General features: G+C 33.3%; 1 protein-coding gene across 9 annotated transcripts in view; it reads right to left on the bottom strand.

The window, feature by feature from the left end:
* ATP6V1C1 (ATPase H+ transporting V1 subunit C1) overlaps positions 1-21827 on the bottom strand; it is a 52019-nt gene that overhangs the window by 5444 nt on the left and 24748 nt on the right. For all 9 annotated transcript variants that reach the window (XM_074200879.1, XM_074200882.1, XM_074200884.1 and 6 more), the window contains 10 exons: positions 20586-20653; positions 18456-18541; positions 17239-17333; positions 14299-14390; positions 12160-12258; positions 11649-11717; positions 7652-7744; positions 7471-7564; positions 3434-3531; positions 2100-2226 (listed from right to left, as the gene is read on the bottom strand). In XM_074200879.1, the coding sequence (XP_074056980.1) occupies positions 2100-2226; positions 3434-3531; positions 7471-7564; positions 7652-7744; positions 11649-11717; positions 12160-12258; positions 14299-14390; positions 17239-17333; positions 18456-18541; positions 20586-20653 (921 nt within the window). The remainder of the gene's footprint in view (positions 1-2099; positions 2227-3433; positions 3532-7470; positions 7565-7651; positions 7745-11648; positions 11718-12159; positions 12259-14298; positions 14391-17238; positions 17334-18455; positions 18542-20585; positions 20654-21827) is intronic.

Raw genomic sequence — 21827 nt, 5'->3', positions numbered from 1 at the left:
AGGGCAGGACTTTACCTGAGCTCTCCCCCAAACTCTTCCTTCAAATTATACCCTAAAACAAATTCTGGAGTAAGAGAACCTACACCAAAGGACAGGGTGAAACAATTTTCCTGCCCAAAACAATTAGAGGGTTGGCAAGAAAGGGTAATAATAAAGTGCAGTCCAGTGTTCAAAATTATTTTAAAAAATGTTTAAAATTATTTTTAAATGTAACTGAGGAAAAATAAAATTTAAAAATTCCTTTAAAAAAAAGCAAAATAATATTCTAGGTGACTTTAGGCTTTGACCTGTTTTGACTAGCATTAATTGAGCAACCTTTCTTTCTTTTGAGAGTCAAGAGAAACTTAATCTTTACTTCAAGTGGTTATCTCAGCAAAGTAAATGCCTTCTACAAGATAAAACCATATATTAATCTTTTTATAGTACAAAGACTTTTTCTCAAGAAAGATGTTTTACTCAAATATGTACTCTTGAACCAGACAATATTATTTAAACTTACAAGCATCCCTGAAGGTTCACTAACACTTCAGCAAATAATAAGAAACTATTGTTTGTATAAAACATTTGAGAGGCAAGATTATCAAGAGCATAAGATTTAGAGTGACAAAATCCTTGTCTAAATCCTTCCCTTCATGTGAACCAGAGAAAATGATTTAAACTCTCAGAGATCGAGTTTCCTTATTTGTAAATGAGAATATTATCTGCACTACTTCTTGGAACTCTTGAGAAAAAGATCTCTCTCTCTCTCTCTCTCTCTCTCTCTCTCTCTCTCTCTCTCTCTCTCTCTCTCCCTCCCTCCCTCTCTCTCCCTCTTTATATATATATATATATATATATATATATATATATATATATTTATATATAATTACAAATTTTAAAAAATTTACATATAAAAAATTATAAAACTTAAAAAACAATGAAAGTACTTCATTACTATCTCTTATTAACACCTCTTTCTGAAACATATCAAATTAGTGTAAGATGCTCCATGACAAGAGATTTTAAGTTCTCCCTAGGCCTTAAACACCTAGATCAACTTAAAAATAAGAACCTTTGCAGACAAAGTACTGTGTATTCTGTCATAAAAATTTCCCAGCATAATAATGACAAAATCTAACATGCAATGCATAATAGCTGATTTTTTTTCATAACACTACATATGTTTAAACACCAAACTAATAATAGCATGCTAACTTGCAGACTCTAAAGCTGGGTGTTTTACTATCTTTGTAAAAAAAACCAAACCACTACTGATTTAGTACCAGCATGCAAACAAATGAATTCAATTAAATACCTACTACATACAAGGCACTGGAAATAAGGATACAAAAAAGAAAATCAGCTATTGCCTTGCAAGTTAGTGGATGATACAACAAAATAGCTAAATACAAGATAATCTAAGGACAGAGCATAAGAGGAATCAGGAAAGGTCTTCTACAGAAATTGATAACAGAGTGACCTTTGAAGAAAGTAGAGGATTCTAAGTAGGTGGGTGTGATTTCAGGGCCTTGAGAACAGACTGTGCCAAGGCAGGCAATGAACCCTAATTATAAAAAGTTTAGTATAGTATAATCAAGACAGTAATAAAACAAATTTAAAGTAAGCTTTAGAATATAATGTCTGCATGATTTTGGAGTTATCATTTTTTTTTAAAATGCACAAAGACCTAAAGAATATGACTTTTTAGTGGATTCCTTCAAGTTCTATGATCCCTAAATGTTCAATGCATTAAACCCATACAAGAAGATCAGAAAGAGAAACTATTTTAATGTAATATTGGCTCCAGGCCAAATATCTTTAAAGGGTTTTATAAAATAAAATCTCTTTAAAGGATTTTATAAAATTACATTTACTAAGCTCAGGCTAAGGAGATTAACATATTAAACTAAAGTTTAAAACAATGAACAAAATTAAATTACAAATATGTTTAATTTCTGTATGAGAACAAAAAGGGCTTTTAAAGGACTAGTCATTTACTATTACTTTTCAATCATTCTGTTTTTTTTCCTAAGATGCATGCTAAATGCTCATCTGAGAATCATGAAATAAATGACTTTGATAAAATGCATTCTTAATGATGGGGACATAAACATACTTACATCAATAATAGCTGCTGCACTACTGTCCAGGTGTTTGTATAAATCATACAATACTTCTCTCAGTTTCTTCATGGTCTTTTTATTAGGCTGAAGAAGCATTGCCTGGAAATTCACTGGCAATCCATACCTGAATTATTCCAAAATAAAAAAAAAGGTAAATTTTACAGTTGATGATGTTAAGAAAATGCATGCCCTCAGACCACAATACACTTTTATCTGTGAGAGTAAGGAAATAATTTCATTTAAAAATGGGCATTTTCAAATAAGCAACAATTGTATGTGAATACAAGCTTAATTTGATTCTCACTGACCTTAAGAAACCACATTCTCTCTAAGAGATGAGTTCAGCTTAGTATTACTTGAAGTTTAATTCAATATTTTATATAAACTATGTGCTTCCCCAGGAAATTATGGTATTTGTTTGATAATAATAATAATAATAATAATAATAATAATAATAATAAGGGCTAAGATTTATATATTTATTTTAAAGTACTATGTAAAGCTAAAGATTTGCAATGGTCTAAATAAATATTATTTCATTTTTCCTCAATAACAATAACATTTTACCTATGAGGAAACTGGGGCAGATAAGAGGTTTTATTTTTGTTTCTGTTTAAATTTCTGAGGCCAGACATGAACTCCATGTTCCTGACTCCTGCTCCATAATTCTAACCACTGTGCCACCTAGTTTATGTTTAACAAACATCTTTTTTTGACAATGAACATGAGATTCATCTATACTGGTGTTCTAGATAATTACTAGTAAGATCAGTGAGAACACTTAGGAGATAACTCAGTTAAAATCTTTCTAACATTAGCAATATTTAATATGGTTCAAGCCTAAGACATAGAAAAAATATTATAAGTAAAAATATGAAATATAAATGTCTTTTATTAACTTGTATTTATGTTACAAATATGCACTATAAGAAACTGTGCTTTCATCATCTAATCATCTTCCTTAAAATCAGAAAATATTTAGTATTTTGTGATCCGGTTTTATATTAAAAAAACATTTAGAATTTAGGCCTTAATCCTACAAAAATGAAAGATCTTTTTAATCTTTCAAGATCAAAGGTCACAAAAAGAACAAATAATTAAGTACACTGTAAGGATATCAAACAACTAATATCTCCACCTTGACAGGAACTCTATTACAATGGGAGACTTCATCCCTGAACATGTCAGTTCCATCATGTTTTCTGGAATATCCCAATCTATTATATAATAAAAAAATTTAAGCATGCTAGAATACTTATTTATACAATACTGTGTCTGCTCCACCTCCCCAATTTTTAAGCTAGAGTTGCTATACAACTAAGGTATTTTACCTTAAAACAGACTCAACAAAAACTCTTAATGCTTTCACATGAATCCATGCTATAAAAGCTTCACTGAAATTCACTTTCAGCCACCGAACTAGTGGTCCCTATAGAAAGAAAAAACAACCAGTAATTTGGTCTTGAAAATGGTAATAAGACCATTTATAAAACAAAGGCTACTTATCTAAGAGACAGAGAAACATTCACATTATCCATTTAATAAGATTTTAAAAGGTATTATCATGATCTGCAAAATAGAAGGGAAGACTAAAATGTTAGCTACCACTTCATAACTTAAAAAATAGCCATTAACATATAACAATCATCTTACAATAAAAAAGGAAAGCAATTCAATGGTTTTTATTTAATTACTTTCAAAGCATTTTTTTACTTTTCTAATTGTCATCTAATTTATATTACAATTAAACAAAAGATAGTGCCTTGAGGATAGGATTCATGTCTCACTTTTTTTTGCTATTTGCTTACACAGTGTTCAGTGTGTGTGTGTGTGTATAGAAGGCATTTAATAAGTATGTGTTGATTTGAAATCTCAATATAATACTGAATACATGTACATCTCACAGTAAGATCCAAATATAAAAATCACACTGTACTAAGCAGATAATTGCAGCGGTTGTTAGAAAAGAAATACCTCAAGGTTCCTCTAAATATTGAATCATCCTGATACATTTTAAAAATGAATTCAAATTACATACAACTTTTAAGGAATAGAGGGAAAGAGCTAATTGTGTGACAATTCTCTGAGGTCCATCTGAAAAATTAGAGGAAAAGAGCATCTAAGTTCCTTTTGGGAAGGAAAAAATAAGATTCTTTCATGTAAACTCAAACAGTAAAACCTACAATTATCATAATGAAGTCTAACTAAGAGCCACATTTGGGGATATGTTTTAAATAACCTACCTAACACTCCCACCAAATACAAGTGGTCTTCCTAATTCTAAGGCTATCCCCCTCCATCAACTAAATCACATTGCCTCTTTTTCCAGCCTACAAGAATTACCTAGGCCTCACTCTGCCTATATTCTGAACTCAAACAAGCTTGGGCACTTGCAGGGTAATAGAGCAACTGGTTATATACTTGATATTACTTGATATATTTGATATTAATGGAAAGGGACAGGCTATAAGAAAGGAAGTGTCTCAACTGAGATGATAAAAATTTTCAGCTACTTGGAGCATACTTATATTGGCTAAAATAATTCAAATTTTTTCATTGACATTATAGCATTTTCATTTCACCTCCAGTAGGCTTTACCATTTAAATGGTACATTCTCCATAATAATCTTTACCTGTTCATGAATAAGGCATTAAGAAATTTGATCTAGTCTTTTACTTCTATGATTATGGCTCTATTCATAGGATTAGGGAGCTTTGCAAAAGGAAGGATTATCAACAGTGAGAAGAGGGTCACTCAAAACAAAACTCTGACAAATTCATTACAAACACAAGATCAATGTGATATTTTGGTAGCATTGATATCTACAATCTGAACTCCACCTTAGTCTCCCATCCCTCCCATCCCATCTCCCATGGCTATAGACACCAGAGGCAGAATTTGAAATCTGATTCCTGAACCCAATATTCCCGATTCCAAAGTTAGTTCTCTATCCAATATAACAAATGGTTGCTTTAAAAAAAAAGTTTTAAAAATTATAATTTTTAATGAATAACCAAGAAAAAAAGGAAAATAGAATCTCTATTCCATGGACTTTGCCTTCTAAAACAACTTTGGAATAAAGTCAATATGTTCTCTTCTTTTTCTTTTTTTTTTTTTAAAGGTTTTTGCAAGGCAAATGGGCTTAAGTGGCTTGCCCAAGGCCACACAGCTAGGCATAATTATTAAGTGTCTGAGACCGGATTTGAACTTAGGTACTCCTGACTCCAGGGTCCAGGGTTCTATTCACTGCGCCACCTAGCCACCCCAAATATGTTCTTTTCAAAGCTATTTTCTGATCTATTTCCTTCTGAATTTCTTTCTGATTTCTTTTGTGCATTTTTGAAAATGCTACAGTGACCCTCTTTAAATTGTTCTGAGTTCTGCTCACTCTACTCTTCATCAATTCAAATAAGTCTCTCCAGGTTAGTCTGAAACCATCCTTTAAGAAAAACAAACAAAAACACCAGCAACAACAACTGGGTTTCCCCATGGTACTAGGTTAGTAGATAGAGGGACTATTTACTCATGTCCCAATACTACTGTGGTACTGGCACGTGAGCTTTATTTAACTTGCTCCATTTTCCAACCTAGGTCAGGTAGCACCTCCTCAAGAAACTTGGTGTCCACCCTTCTCCCCCTCCCATCCCCCGCATAGAGCTCACCACACTGTGGCCAAACTTAGCGCAAACACCAGATTGGCCCAGTCCACTGCTCTGTCACCTCAGCTTCCTCAGTATCTAGGATTATAGGCCTCTGCCATCATGCCTGCCTGAAAACCATTTATTATGCAATAATTTTGCCAAGCTGCTTCTTAATCCAGCAACCCTGGTGCCCCTTTCATAATGCATGAGTGCCTCACTGTCCACTTTGGCCCAACCAGGGTGCTGAGTCTCAGTGTCTGCCAGGGGCTCCAGTGCCTGGAAATGTCTAGCAGATGTCAAATGAAGAGGCCTGTGAGAGAAGGAGACGACTTCCTTCAAATCCTTCAGTGACATGGACAATGACAACCATGTCCCCAGGACAATGGCAGCAGACTTAGAACCAACTTCCATTAATGAAGTTCATACTGAAACCTATCACCACCTTTTCCACCCTGAGCAAGGAAGATGCTGCCAATAACTATACCCAGGGGCACTACTTTATCAGAAAGGGAATCATCAATCTGGTCCTGGACAGAATTTGGAAGCTCAATGACCAGGCTGTCAACACTTCTTTATTTTCCACCATTTAGGGGTAAGACTGGTTCTAGTTTCAATCTCTTTGATGAAAGAACAAGTTCAAGCTGGAGTTCTTCATTTACCTAGCTCCTCAGGTTTCCACAACTGTAGTTAAGTCTTACAAACTTCATTCTTGCTTGTCATACTATCCTGGAGCACTCTGGGCTTTCATGATACACAAAAAAGTCATCCATGACATCACAGAAATCAAGATATTTAATGAAAGCTGAATCTATTATTTAAATTGTCTTATTCAGGGGCAGCTAGGTGGAGCAGTGGATAGAGCACTGGCCCTGGAGTCAGAAGTACCTGAGTTCAAATCCGGCCTCAGACAATAATTACCTAGCTGTGTGGCCCTGGACAAGCCACTTAACCCCATTGCCTAGCAAAAAACTAACCAACTAAATAAATAAATAGTCTTATTCATCAAACTCCTCGCTGTCTCTAATTTGATAGTGCCCAGACTGTTGATCTGACATAATTCCAAACCAATCTACCCTATCCTTCAATCCACTTCCCTGTAACCATTTCTATATACAAGACAGATGTAAGTGACCTTGGACAAGCCACTTAACCCCATTTGCCTTGCAAAAAAACAAAAAAAAAAAAAGGAACTCATTGTCACTACCACTAATCATTCTTCTCTTCCTAATTTGCCTATTACTACAGTTATTTTATCCACTTACATGACTGTGCATAGAACATTAAATATAAAAAAATAAAAGTAAGATAGTGACTTGTCCCCAGACCATTTATAGTTAAACCCCATTGAACAAGATGAAAATTAACTTTTTTAAATGATAAAATTATAGCACTATTAGAAGGTTTGTCTTATCCTATTAGGATACATTATCTCATTTGGTCCTCACAACTACCTTTTGAGGCAATCGTCTATGTATTATCTTCATTTTGCAAACGAGCAAATATTAAGTTAACTGACTTGCCCACAGAGGCAAATAATGCAACAAAAAGTAGGATTTAAACTCATCTTAACCTTCAAATTCAGTATTCTTTCTTCTTTCTACGGTGAATAGCTAAAATAGACTTCATTTTGGTTAATCTTTCCAATAAATCATACCCTTAAAAATGTATAAAGAACATATCTTAAGAAATAAAAAACTATGTTTGCTTGATCATAAAGTTCACATACAAATTGCTTTTTCTTGTCAGTAGAGAGCCTAGTCATCTCCTCTTTGTCTGCTTTCATTTCCTCTTCATTATACTGAAAATCACGGACGATGAACCTAAAGTTGAAAAAAAGAAAAGAACTGTCCACACTGTGCAGATATGCTGAAACAGATTAAAAAGCACTTTGAAAGAAATGTTCTTACTTGTTCTCTCTGGCTTTGTGTCTGAAGTCATCCACTGCCTTTCTAAACAAGGTAACGTTGCAGAGGTAACTATCCTGGTCCTCTGAAAGAACTCTAAAAGGGGGAAAAATAACGTAAGAGATTTAGTCTCAGTTATGAGTCCAGTACTCCAGTTTACAACAGATCACATGTGCTTTTACTATGTCATTCCTTCTATTTACATGGCTTAACAGGAAATAGGAGAGGAATAGTGAAGATAATTTAGTCCAAGTCACATTACTCTGAATATTTCCAGTCAAAAATCCTGCTGATGCCAGATCCTCAATTCAAACTTTAAAAAAGTTTATCTTCTCACATGCATCAATCAACAATTTAAATTATGTAGATTAATTGAATCTTAACTAAAATCCTATTCTGAAGCAGTTTTATAAGGTGACATAGATTATAAGTAATCTAGACTGGTCCAGGCCAGGAAATCACAAAGCCTGGGAGTTGTTACACCACACTGGGAAGGCAACAAGTTTGGGCCTAGTGCTGTACTTTACTTCTATTTTCTAAAGAACAGCCTAAATAAGTTCAGAAAAGTTCATCACTAAGTTGGACAGAGGATGATCAACCTTTCAGTCATGGAAACTCTTGACAACCATTTACTAGTGTATATGGTAGAGTTCTGATCTTCAAAAATGGAAGAAATATTCACTCTGCTGAAATCACATATCCTTGATTCAACAAATGGAAAATTTAAAATTATAGGGCATACACAGCAGATAATGTAGCAGAAGTGAGATTCTGACAATGTTGTGAAGTCATTAAATTTATTTCCAGAATTCTCTTTCTTAAGAACCATCCTCTAAACACTCTGAAGTCCCCCATTTCCTCATGCAGCACACACCAATTGTTCAGAGATATGGTCAGCTTCCAGATGAGTTAATCTTACCTTCTCTGGAGGGCTTCAAACCCCATGTTTCAAACTTTTCCATTTCTCCTGCTCCATTTAAAATTAACCTGCCTTGTCTTATAAACCTTCCTTTGTTATGAAGGTATTATATCTTAATGTATGAGTTATTGCATATTTTGAACTTTAAATAGGACTTTCAGTGCCTTATTCCAAAGGAAGTAACAGGCAGCATGTAAGGCAACATAGCAAAACTATAATGAATAAACAGATCCTGTAAAAATTTTTGGAGAGAGTAAAAGAAAAAAAATCCAATTAACAAAAACAGTCTCCCCATCTGGTCAGTTCTCTTGATCAAGAAAGGAAAATTAATCTAATTTCTTGGAAATAATCAGCTATACTAAAACCAACCTCTGAAAATTAGGAACTTTAGGGTTTACAAAATCAAAGCAATTCCATTTTTTTGTAGTAAGAAAACATTAAACTGGAAAAGCAGATAAGGTAGGTAGATGATACACTGACACACACACACACACACACACACACACACACACACACACACACACACACCTCTTTCATCCAAAAGTAGCCTGGCTAAAGGAACCTAGAGAAGGGATTTATTAAAGGAGCTGAGAAATTGAGGACAAAGGATTTTAAGCCCTGAGACAACTCTCAGATATTATCTAATCTATCTTTCATTCTTCATTTTATAGATTAGGTTAGACTCAGACATAATAACCTAACTATGTTCATAAGGATGAAAGTGCATAGGTCTATAACTGAAAAGGACTACTGATAATGAAATGAGGCCCAAAGCAGTTAAGTGACTTGCATAAGGTCACACAAGGATTCAGACCCAGCTCCAAATACAAATCCAGAGCTCTTTCTACTATTACTACTATTTTTAAGAGAAGGCCTAATATATAGACAAGGCACAGGAGGGAGGTGAATTTGGAAGTATATTATAGTATTAAAAAAATGGCAATAATAGAGAAAAGTAAAGGAGAGAGTGGGGTTAAGTTACTTCACATAAAAGAGGCAAGAAAAAGCATTTGCAGTGGAGTGGAAGAGGGAGAAGATAAAGGAATATAAGTGAGCCTTACTCTCATCTGAAGTGGCTTAGAGAAGGAATAACATACATACTCAAATGGGTATAGAAATCTATCTTACCCTAGAGAAAAACAGGAGAGAAAATGGGACAGGGGAAAGGGATGGAGGCATAAATGTAGAAGAGAGGGGAAGATCATAGTAGAGGATAGTCAGATGCACCACACTTTTGAGGAGGGACAGTTCTGAGAGGGAAACTAGAAAAACTGGGGGTAAGGGAGAACAGGATGGAGGGAAATCAAGCTAGCAATAGCAACTGTAGGGAAAAAAATATTGAAGCAATTTCTCTGATGAACTTATGATAAAGAATGCAACCAATCCCAAAAGAGAGCTGATGGTATCTGAACACAGACTAAAGCATACTTTGTTTTGCTTCTGAGATTTTTCTTTGACTATTGTAGTAATGTTTTTAATGGCTACACATCTTTAACCTACACCAAGTAACTTGCTTTCTCAATGGAGGGAACGGAGTGGGAAGAGAGGAGAGAATTTTTAACTCAAGGTTTTGGAAGTAAATGCTGAAACTTGCTTTTGCATGTAGGTGGGAGAAAAAAAATTCAAAATTTTAAAAACTTTTAAAAAAGGTCCACTTCTTTCCCCCCCCTTCCAAAAATTAAAAGTAAATAAAACTAAATCCAAGTCTATGTATTTTTTTGCATTTGCAGAATTTGCAAAATATCTCATAGGTGGCTTCCAATTTTCAGTAATCTGTTATTGGTAGTTTCAAAAGAATTAAGAACCAGTAACCAGTAAGAGGACTTGACATGTCCTTTTTGAACACTAAGGACAACTATTATTATTAATAATATGGGGATTGCTAAAGATCATATGGTTGTAGTTCTTTCATTTGAGGAGTTATAGGAGCTAAGTGGAGTAGCAGATGGAGCACCGACTCTGGAATTAGGAGAAGTGAAATTCAAATCTGGCCTCAGACACCTAATAATTACCTAGTTGTGTGACTTTGGGCAAGTAAATTAACCCCAATGCCTTGCAAATCTCCTCTCCCCCCCCAAAAAAGTTATAGGTTGACTCACTAAAAAACTGTCCTATGAGTCTTCTACTATTGTTCAAATTAAATCTTCATGAGCAAAAGTTTGGGGGTTTACTTGTTCTTGCATTTGGTTTTGAACAAAATGCTTTACCCAGGGGTGGCTAGGTGGCACAGTGGCCCTGGAGTCAGGAGTACCTGAGTTCAAATCTGGCCTCAGACACTTAATAATTACCTAGCTGTGTGGCCTTGAGCAAGGCACTTAACCCCATTGCCTTGCAATAAATAAATAAAATAAATGCTTTATCCAAATTATTAGTGTCCTTTGCTTGACAAAAGTTGCTCAAGCTTTCATGTGAATGCACATACATACCAGAAATTTTCCTGTTCTTCATTCATCTTCTATATTATACTTTTAAAAACTATGTGCAATAAATATATCTAACATACTTCTTTAAAAAAAAAATTAACTAATCTATTTAAATTAATCCAGAAAGTCAAGCAAGTAACATGATCTACAGAGACTTGGAGATAGCAATTACAATGCTGTATGAATGATTTCTTAATACTACATATATAGTCAGAGTCTCGATGTTAACTCATATTTCATATACAGGAAATATGCAAGATTGTTCCAAATGTTGATATGCAATAATACTCAGAAATTACTTCCACTTTCACTAAAGTTTTGTGTCAATGTCTCTTTCTTGGGGGGGGGGGGGTTATATTTACTTTTATAACATGGAAAGGAGGCAACCCTCAGTTTTCCAAGAAAGCTCTGGCAGACCCTGTTATATAAAAGGCCTTGAATAAAGCAAAAAAACCTACCTCTGTCATCCAAGAACACCCTTGGTGCTCATCACTAAGTGAGAAGTTCATCACCAGTGTTGGCCATCATATGATGAATTGTTTTGACAATAACTCAGTGACAATATTTGACAATAACTCTACAATATAGAGGGGCTGGATTATGCAAATTATATTCACAAAATCAAGACTCCTTAAAAAGCAATGCAACAAGAACTTACTTGCTAGACCTTGGGACTACCATCTCAGCCAATGTTTCATATTGTTTAACCCAGTCATTGTGGTTTAACCTACAAAAAAACATGCAACAAGTATTGGAGTAAAAATTCTTATTTGAAAACAAATCTATAAAGTAATCACAAGTATCTAAAAAATTATCAGCAATAAAAAGAACATTTGGGTTCCCTAATGCCTAAATCCTACTTTACTAATAAAATCAAATTTTTCTAGCAAAAGTGAACTTCAAGTGCATTGAGAACTCACTCCTTTATTTCCTGTTTCAAAAGCAGAACATCACAGATCTAAGTTTATAAAGAAATGATGGGAAAATGTGCATTTCCAATTACTTTAGTAATCCTATTTTCTAACTGGGCTTCATTTAAGGTAAAGTAATTAAATATCAATAATAACTATTTTCTTTCAATTTCAAACAAATTCAAACTGAAAATTAAGGGAAAACAGAATATTTTCTTCTTCTTAAAAATTAAAACCTTTACTGTCATGAGTACATACTTTGGAACTACCACCAATAATGTGATGAGGTACTCTGAATCAAGAACAAAGTCATCTTTCTTTACAATTTCCGCTAGGCTTCTTGTTAATAAACTTCCCCTACAGAAGAAAAGAGAGGAGGAAAAAAAAAAGAAGAAATAATCCATTAAAATTGGAAGCACGCACATATAAAACTTAAAAGAAATAAGGAAATAATATTTGTATCACTTACTGAAACTGAAAATAACATTCCATTGAAGCTATAGCCACTATTTTAATATAGCGCAATTAGTGAAAATGTAGCTTGATAATTAATACAATTATTACTAAAAATTCCTCTTAATTTTGTTTTTCCTTATACTTCATTCCAACAAATTTATTTAATAAACACCAAAGCAAACATTTACAACATTTTGACCCCTTTAAAGCAAGGGTTCTTAACTGTTATTTTTTAAAAGTGAAAGAGCAGGGGCAGCTAGGTGGCACAGTGGATAGAGTACCGGCCCTGGAGTCAGGAGTACCTGGGTTCAAATCCGGCCTCAGACACTTAATAATTACCTAGCTGTGTGGCCTTGGGCAAGCCACTTAACCCCATTTGCCTTGCAAAAATAAAAAAAAAAAATAATATGTAAAAGTCAAGGAGCTTTTGGCATTCTGGTCAAGCCTTCTCAGAATAAGGTTTCTGAATGTGTAATATAAAATGTATAGGATTAAAGAGGAAAGCAATTATACTTAAATACCATTATAATTTTTTTTAAAACAAAGTTTACCACAAAGAAAAGCAAGTTTACAAACTCCAGGTGAGGAATTTGTGTACTAAATTCTTGAATTCACATCTTTAAGACTTTCTGTCATGGCTTTTTACTACTGAAGATTTCCTATCTTTTCATACCATAAATATTAACTAACCATCTCATCTGCCACACCTATTCATACAACTCAGGTCTATCAAATCTCTCAGAAAATAATCACATTCACAGCACACACAAATTAACAAAGACTAAAAATTACATATTTACTTCACTGTAAAACTTTTCATTCATAAAAGTAATATATTGGTTTATTGGCTATTTTTCTTAAATAAAAATTTCTCATTTCATTATTATTATTCTTATTTTGAAGTCTGGAGATCTCTCTATCTTGCCAATCTGGAAGTGCATAGGCTACTAGAAAACTAATCTCTCTCACTTCAGCACAGAACTTTTGATCTATTCCATTTCTGACCTGGGTCAATTTGTCCTTCCTTAGGCTATGTAATGGGCAGCTAGGTAGCCGAAAGGATAGAGTACTGGGTTTTAAAAATAGGAAGAGTCATCTTCTTGAATTCAAATCTGGCCTCAGAAACTTATTAGCTGTTGGCCCTGGGGGGAAAAAAACTGTTTGCCTCTGTTTCCTTATCTGTAAAATCAGCTGGAAAAGGAAATAGCAAACTACTCTAATAACTTTACCAAGAAAACCCCCCAAAAAGGGTCACAAAGGGGCTCACTATGCCAAAGCTGTACATAATGCAGTGATCCAATCATCTTAACCCAATGAAGCTCAGAATATATGATTGAGATTAGCAAGGATTATCTGCATCCAGCAATTTCTCACTTTCTAAGAAATTATACCATAGGAATATTTAAGTGACATATTTATAACATGGGAATCATTTAAGTGACAAATACTCTTTGTATTATTTAAAATGTTTTATTAAAATCCAAGTGACATTAAATTTTCAGCAACAATAACTGAACAAAGTTTACCTATAAAATCTTTGCCATACCTAACTTTAAAGAATGAATTTTTTTTTAAGGTTTTTGCAAGGCAAATGGGGTTAAGTGGCTTGCCCAAGGCCACACAGCTAGGTAATTATTAAGTGTTTGAGACCAGATTTGAACCCAGGTACTCCTGACTCCAGGGCCAGTGTTTTATCCACTGCGCCAGCTAGCCACCCCTAAAGAATGATTTATTAAACAAGCACCATAAACCTTATCCTTACCTCTTTTAGCTTTCCTGAATTCTATTAAAATTCTCTTAAGTTTTCTACATTAGACAAAATAACATCACTTTGCTAATGGAAATATGAAAAATGAGCTTACGGGAATGACGCTGTCTATTTCAATACTCTATAATACTTTATCAATTGTTTACATTCAAATAAAGAATAGTTGGGCTTACGCATTTTTTCTTTCCAAATTCTGAAGACTGCCTTTCAGATTATTATATGCAGATGCTCGGGCTTTCAAGTCATTGTCAATTTGATTTACTCCCTTTAAAAACAAACAGAAAAAAAGTTGAGATTTTATCAGTAAATTTTTTTATTTTTTTATCTAAGAACCACTAAAGAATTTGGAACCGCACATTTAGTTTCCAGTTAAATAGAAATACAATAATACTTTTATTCCATAAACAAAATGAACATTTCATTTCATAGATTTTAAAAGTATGTTAACTGAAAGTCACTGAAAAGCAAAATGTTTCCAAAATAAATCATTTAAAGAAAGTTTGTCGTAATCTTATTATTACATCAAGTTATCTTAAAATATGGCCTCAATGAAACTGAGAAAGTATGGGTAAGACCATTTTCAAATGTCACAAAAATGATGTTTGTCCCAGACTGAATATAAAATCATAGAGGAAAAACAACATAAGCAGACAATTCATCTGACCACCAAGGTCTGACTCACTGATCATATGATCATTTCATTATTACAATTTCAACAAAAGGAATAATGTATTTTAGTCACTTAAACCATAGACCCACAGAAAGGGGGAAGGGGGGGAAATCATTCAATAGGACTGTTAAGTCTGCCAATTAAGACCAGTTATTAACAAGAAGTGAAGTCCAGGCCACCCTTCTCCTTTTCCTTTGATGCTGGTTAACTGCCAGCCTCTGAAATGTCTAAACATCCCAGCTCTGTCTAACACAAAAACAGAAAGTTCCTGCCATGCTTCCAATAACCCACTAGTTCATCATTTAAAGAGAGGATTTGATTCTATTACTCTGAAAGAGGAAGAGGGTACTATCTGGCAGTAACCAGATGCTGATAGGCACTATGATCATGATTACAAATGTTCTCTTAGGCAATTTTTCTACTCTTAATTGAAAGCAAGTTTTATTGTCTCTGCTTTGTAGTTATTACTATCAAATTTAGAATCCACTATTATGATAAAAGGAGAGAAGTTTAATAAGTGCATTAAGCAAAATAATTACACTTTAAGCAATCTATTAAAATTGTCTTAAATGACTTGAATGTTGTTGCATCATTCATATCCTAAGTAAAGTTTTTTAATTTTATCAAATTAATGGATCAGTTTGAATTTAATCCAAGTCAATACTCCTGAAGGAAAAAAAAAAAAACAAGCACCATCAGGTTAAGGCTAGGGGATGGTCCCTAAAACGAGGGTTTGAAAATAAACACAGCTTTTTTTCTAACAACCTATCCATTTTTTCCAACTTTGTCCAAAATGCTAAATACCCACTAATTACTAATTATAGAATTATAAGTTTGCAAAAAGATGTAATGCTTCAAGAGTATTCCAAAATTCTCAAGTCTACCAAAATTTGGTTCATGAAGCTTATTAAACCTCTTGTGTATTATAGCTTGTTTTTTCAATTATATAAATTTTCCCTTCTTAGTACTATATTATGGTAACAAAAGAGAAAGTTGGTTCATAAAAAAAATACTATTCTATAGCTTTTTCTCTGGCATATTTACCTCCTGGATCATTTGTCTCTCAAACTGATAATAAAATCTGTTTCACATTCCGGGTATATAACAACCAAGGGATGTTAAAAGCAGAAGGATGACAAAAAGAAGTCAGCTTGGAAGAGACAAATTTGCCACAAATGGTTCACAAAGTGTACAATTCTCATAGAAATAACAGAGTTGACTATAGAGGAAGGTATATATTTTCATGTGTTACATAGGGCTATCTTAGACACAATGTAGACTTGTGTGAAGAAAATAGATCTAGGCATCAAGAGGCCTCTAATCTAGTCCTGGCTCTACCTCCAAAAGTTGTATGACAATTTGGGCCTCAGCTTTCTGCTCTGTAAATTGAGATTAGGCTGGATGCACTTTAAAGGTAAATAATCAAAACACCAAAAAATCAATTCTACTTTTAGATACTTGAAATTTTTTCATTTGAAATTTTACAAGTCTTTCACTAATTCTTGTAATTTTTCTAAGAATGAAATAGCTTTACTCCATCCTTCCTCAACAGTGGTTTGAACACTGGAAAAATGCACAAAATGTACATCAAACAAAAATAAGTCCCAGTAAATATCAGCTAAGGAGCACAGTGTGCCAAATCTGGAGTCAGAAAGACCCAAATTCAATATCTGCCTCAGAAACTATAAAGTTCTGGGGAATTCACTTACCCCAGCCTAGACTTTCCCAGAGGAAGATAATTATAATACCTATTTCACGAGATTATTTGTGAAAATCAATAGAGATAACATGAAGCACTTTATAAACTATAAAGCACTAAAGAAATGTTACAACTATTATTCAGATGCAAGGGACTTAGTTTAGAGGAAACATCAAAATGTTCATTTTTTACTAAAATACCAAGGGGACTTGAGTTAAATTCTTCTTGATTCCTGATTTCATTTATATTTAATTGAACAGTATCCCACACAACAGAACTTAATGGGAGATCAAGGACCATCAGTCAAGGTATTTTAGATAACTAAGCAAAGTCAAACTGCTGTTCAGGTCATTACAACCTGTCAAACAATGAACTGTTTCAAAACTACTTTCCTAACTGAAACTTTTAGGGAAATCTGGGAAGCCATTTATTCTCAAGATAATTTCAGTAATATTTATTCAATTATGTTAAAAAGACTTTTTTTTCTTACTTGGGATTTAACTGGTAATTTATAATAGAAGTCAAAATTACATTTAATGAACATTATCACATAGCTGGAATAAACAAAGCAAAAGTATATTTTTATGTGCTTTCATGTGATGAGATAAAAATATAATGCTCTTTAGTAATGTTATTTAGCATTTTATTCAGTGACAAGAGGCAATGAATTTGGTAAAAAGGTATAAGTTTATCATTTATATAATAAATTAAAATTTAAAAGTCCAGTCTTTATTCTGATCTTACCTTGGCAATTATTTCAGAAATATTTTTCAGGGACTGCTTGATTGGATACTTGGCCATATCCCATTGGAACCTTGTTATATATGTAACCAAGTCAACTGAAATGTAGGAATTGAGTTAAATTTCATTACTAAAGATTCAACACTGAGATTTTAAGCTTAATATTCATTATTTAGTAAGAAAAGGGACCTTGAGAAAGTTAACAAAAACCAAAAATCTCATTACCACACATTATTAAGTTTGATGGATACACTTTAAAAAAAATTGCAGGAATCAGGATTCCAAATTCATAACAAACTAATTAATGACCTCTCCATTTTAATTATTATCCTATTATTTATTAATAATCCCAAAAGGCCTCTTAATTTGATGACCAGTCTTTTTTTATGATAAGCACTAGACAGGTGAAGTAGAATCATAAAAAAGCTATTTATCATAAAATAGTCTCAAGAAATAGGCTCTGGCTAGCTTGTGGATCCTCTTTACCAAATTACCTAACCAACCAGAAGAGATGTATTTAGTCCACAATATTCCTTATATAAACTTTCAAATTATCCACCCTGTTCCATTTTTCTAATCTGTTCCTTTCCTCTCTATTTATAAATTCATCAAATCTCTAGGAAAATCTCAACATTTTAAACAGGCTATCTATTATAACAGAAGACAAATTAAATATCTACACACTAGTGGGGAAGAAAGAAAATGTCAAATTTCAAGCACAATCACTTATCTTGATACAATAGAACACCTATTATACTATAAACTCCCTGGGGGTAGGATGTATTTTATTTTTTTACATCTCCATTACCTAACACAAGGGGCAGCAAACTCCAGCTCACTGATCAAATCTGGCTTGCTGCTAGCCAAGAAAGATTTGAATTTTTTAATGTTAAAGATTTGTCCACCTGACATATATAGTTAGTAGACCCCTGCTCTTTCAAACACAACTTGAGTTTTACTTTAAATAGGCAGTAAATAAACAGAACTGATGAAATAGCAAAAGGTATTAAAAGCACTCATAGGAAACATTTTCTGAGATAACCATTTTAAGAGGCTGTATATGAAAGGGCATAATTTGGCCCATTCATCCTAATTCTTTTAACAATCAGCTGTTATATAACAAGGGTGTTTGTATTTAATGTTACATGTTAACCTTATCATCTGCTTTTTAAGCATAATGATTTGCATCTGAGATTGTGTAAAAAAAATACTTGGCTTACCTCCATTGGCCAACAGGTTTTCTTGAACTTTATCTCTACTATCTTCTAGTACATCAGACATATATTGAGCCACTTTCTTAACAACTCTTGGTAAAGGAAAAAACAAACCAGTAATTATTTTAGAGAAATATAGTACAAAAAGATTAGACCTAAAATGACAAACTTGGGAGAATGAAAGCATATAATCATAAATAAATGTGTCTTCTTTTAAAATGGCAGTGTCCATAATGGACATTATGATATATAATTCTAGTTTTTAACTTCTACAAACTCTATTTCAAGTTAAGATGTGAATTTTGCATTTTTTTTCTTCAAAGTAAATTTCTGAATCTGATGCAATTATCAATTAAAGTTTTAAAAATAAAGTTTAATAATAAAGGGATGATAGCATAGGTGTCTCATATGATCTGAAAAGTAAAGAAGGTGGAAGGCTAGTAGTAGTTCTATAGTAGAAAGAACACTGAACAGCAAGAGAAACTTCCAGTTCTGATTCTGTCTTCAATAAATTACCTAATCCCTTTGGCTGGTAAAGTCCATCAAAGGAGACTTAAAACCAATATCAACAAGAATCATAAAGCAAAGTTGAAAAAAATTTACAACATTCTCATCTATAAATAAAGGAGTTAGATTAGGTGATCTCTAAGATCCTTTCCCACTCAACTTTCTGTAACTCCCTGAAACAAAGTAACATTTCACATATTAGATGATGACAAAACTGAATAAAGTATTTAACCATAAGAACTAGGATGGAGGAATGAATGCCACTCACATACAGGAAAGCAAGAAATAGCAGATTAATAATATGAAGGAATCTTACTATATATTTAAAAAGAAAAGCAAGTTGTACAATATAAATTTAGTTTCATGAGCAATTACCTTTTTTATTATACCATGTTATGGAAATGCTTGTTTTGCTTCATAAACTAAAGTAAATTTTAAAAAAATTTTAAAGTGAAGAATGAAAAAGTTATAAAATAATTCATTAAGAAATATTTTATTGATCACGTAATAAATACTAAGCTGAATTTAATTCAGATATAAGAAATTTTTTTGGAGACTAGGGGCATACAAAATTATGTGAGGCATGGTAATTACTCAAGTGGATCTCAAAATGCAATAAAAGAGTCAGTATCCCTGATATTAGACAGCTTTTATTAAGTGTTAGTGCCAGAACTGAAAGTCCGATAGTGGAAAAAAAATAATGCTACTTCCTTTACCACCTGGCCTGCTAGGTAATTTTTTTTTTGCTTTTAAGAATCAGATCTGCTATTGTACTGTTCTTTAATCATTAATAGCCTTAGATGCAAAGCATATTTATAAAATTTTGAAGACTAGTGCCACATGGGAATATTTTCTATATAGGAAGAAGTCATGGCAGTTGGAAGACACACCTCCATTATCTCTGCTAAGAGGCCAACCACAGAAAATTAAGTAAATTAATAGAACTAGTCTTTTGCTTAGGAAAAAAAAATTGCTTAGGTGGTAGCTACAAATATGTTAAGGACCAGTGTAATAATAGTGTGTAATGTTATTATTCTGAATTTTTAAATGCTGTCTATTAAATTAAAACCCCCTAATTCCTTAAAAGAATAGATAGTCCAGAAAAACTATGAATCCCAAGGGATGACTAAAAAATCCTAGCAGTTCTAGACAATGGTTCTGCTAATATATATAAAAGGATAGTGTGTATAAAGTTAATATGGACTTCTATGTGATTCTCAGTTCACTTAAAGTTCCAATACAATTCTGAAGTTCAGAATTTTTTTTTTTTAGGTTTTTGCAAGGCAAATGGGGTTAAATGGCTTGCCCAAGGCCACACAGCTAGGTAATTATTAAGTGTCTGAGACTGGATTTGAACCCAGGTACTCCTGACTCCAAGGCCGGTGCTTTATCCACTGCGCCACCTAGCCACCCTGAAATTCAGAATTAAAAGAATCATGTGAAATAAGGTTTACCTAAAATGGTCTTTGCTAGAGTCTTTTATTTTAATTTGTGCATTAAAAAATAACTATTTTCCAAAATGATCTAGAAGAGCATTATCTACTATTAAACCTAAATGACTAAAGGTTGTTAGTAACTATTACAAAGGTTTATTTTACACTATAATATGCACATTAAAAAACTTGTTACCCCTCCACAAATGCATCCAGTTTGGCCAATTCATCTGATAATCCAACTAAAACATCCAGGGTGCCAACCTAAAAGAAAGACAAAAAAGCAGTCATCTTGAATCTCATTCTATTTCTATTTATCAATCAACAAATATTTTTTTTAGCACCTGCTATGGGAAAGGAACAATGCTAAGACCTGCAACACTGGTAATTCTGCTCTTGCTCCACAAGACACTGCATTTTCTGGCTCTATGCACCTCACTGGCAGCCTCTCATGAGTGGCTTTTTCATCTCATCTCTGCTCAAACTTCTCAGAGCTAGGGCCTTCTCTTCTCGCCATGTTTTATCCTGTCTATATCTGACTGATACATAGTCCTCTGCATGTCACCTCCCTCAGCAGATCGTAGACTGCTCTCTCTGCACCCACAGAACTTAGCATACTGCATGGCATGAAGTAGGTATTCTATAAATGCTAATGACTGACTTTGCTCATATCTGGTAAACCTTATCCTTGGCAAACATTGTCTCCTCCATTAGAATATGAGATCCTTTTCCTCTTTCTGTTTTATCCAGTGCCTGAACATTCATTCATGTAAACACCTACTAAATGCATGCTGATTGGTTGACTGCTGTTGTATCTTAGTAGTCTACAGCTAAACATCATTTCATATTGGTAAGGGAATCTGTATCCTAGGACCAACACTTCTCATCAAACTTGTCTTACCATTTAATGTGGTTCTGTTCTTGATGAAATTCTTGTTGTCATGAGACAAATGCAGAAAAGCACAAGGTATTTTTAGTAGCCTCAGGAGTGGATGCTAATAAAATTGTACAAAAATATGGAACCTCAAATTATAGCAACTTTTGGAAACTATAAAATTTTGTGTTTAGTTACAATTAAAAACAATTATTTTGGTCATTATTAAGTATGATTGCATAGATGAAACCCTGAAATACAACTTGAGTAAACAATATATTTTATTTCATAAAACAAAAAACACATTCTAACACATTCTAGTGTTCCATTTTTAAATGTGCTATTATGCTCAGAAGTATTTCTCAGCAACTCGAAGGAGCATCATGGAACAGTGAAAAGAATGCTAGATTTAGATTGAGAGGAGCTGTATTCAAGTCATAACACTGTTGCTTACAACCTGTGTGATCCAAGACAAGTCACTTAACTTCCTCTGGACCTCATTTCCCCATATGTAAAATCAGTGAGTATATCAAATGGTTTCCAAGGGCCTATCAACTCTAAGTC

The sequence above is a fragment of the Macrotis lagotis genome, chromosome X (genome assembly GCF_037893015.1).
Source record: "Macrotis lagotis isolate mMagLag1 chromosome X, bilby.v1.9.chrom.fasta, whole genome shotgun sequence".
NCBI classification, from domain to species: Eukaryota; Metazoa; Chordata; class Mammalia; order Peramelemorphia; family Peramelidae; genus Macrotis; species Macrotis lagotis.
This window is presented reverse-complemented; position numbering and strand designations above follow the sequence as displayed.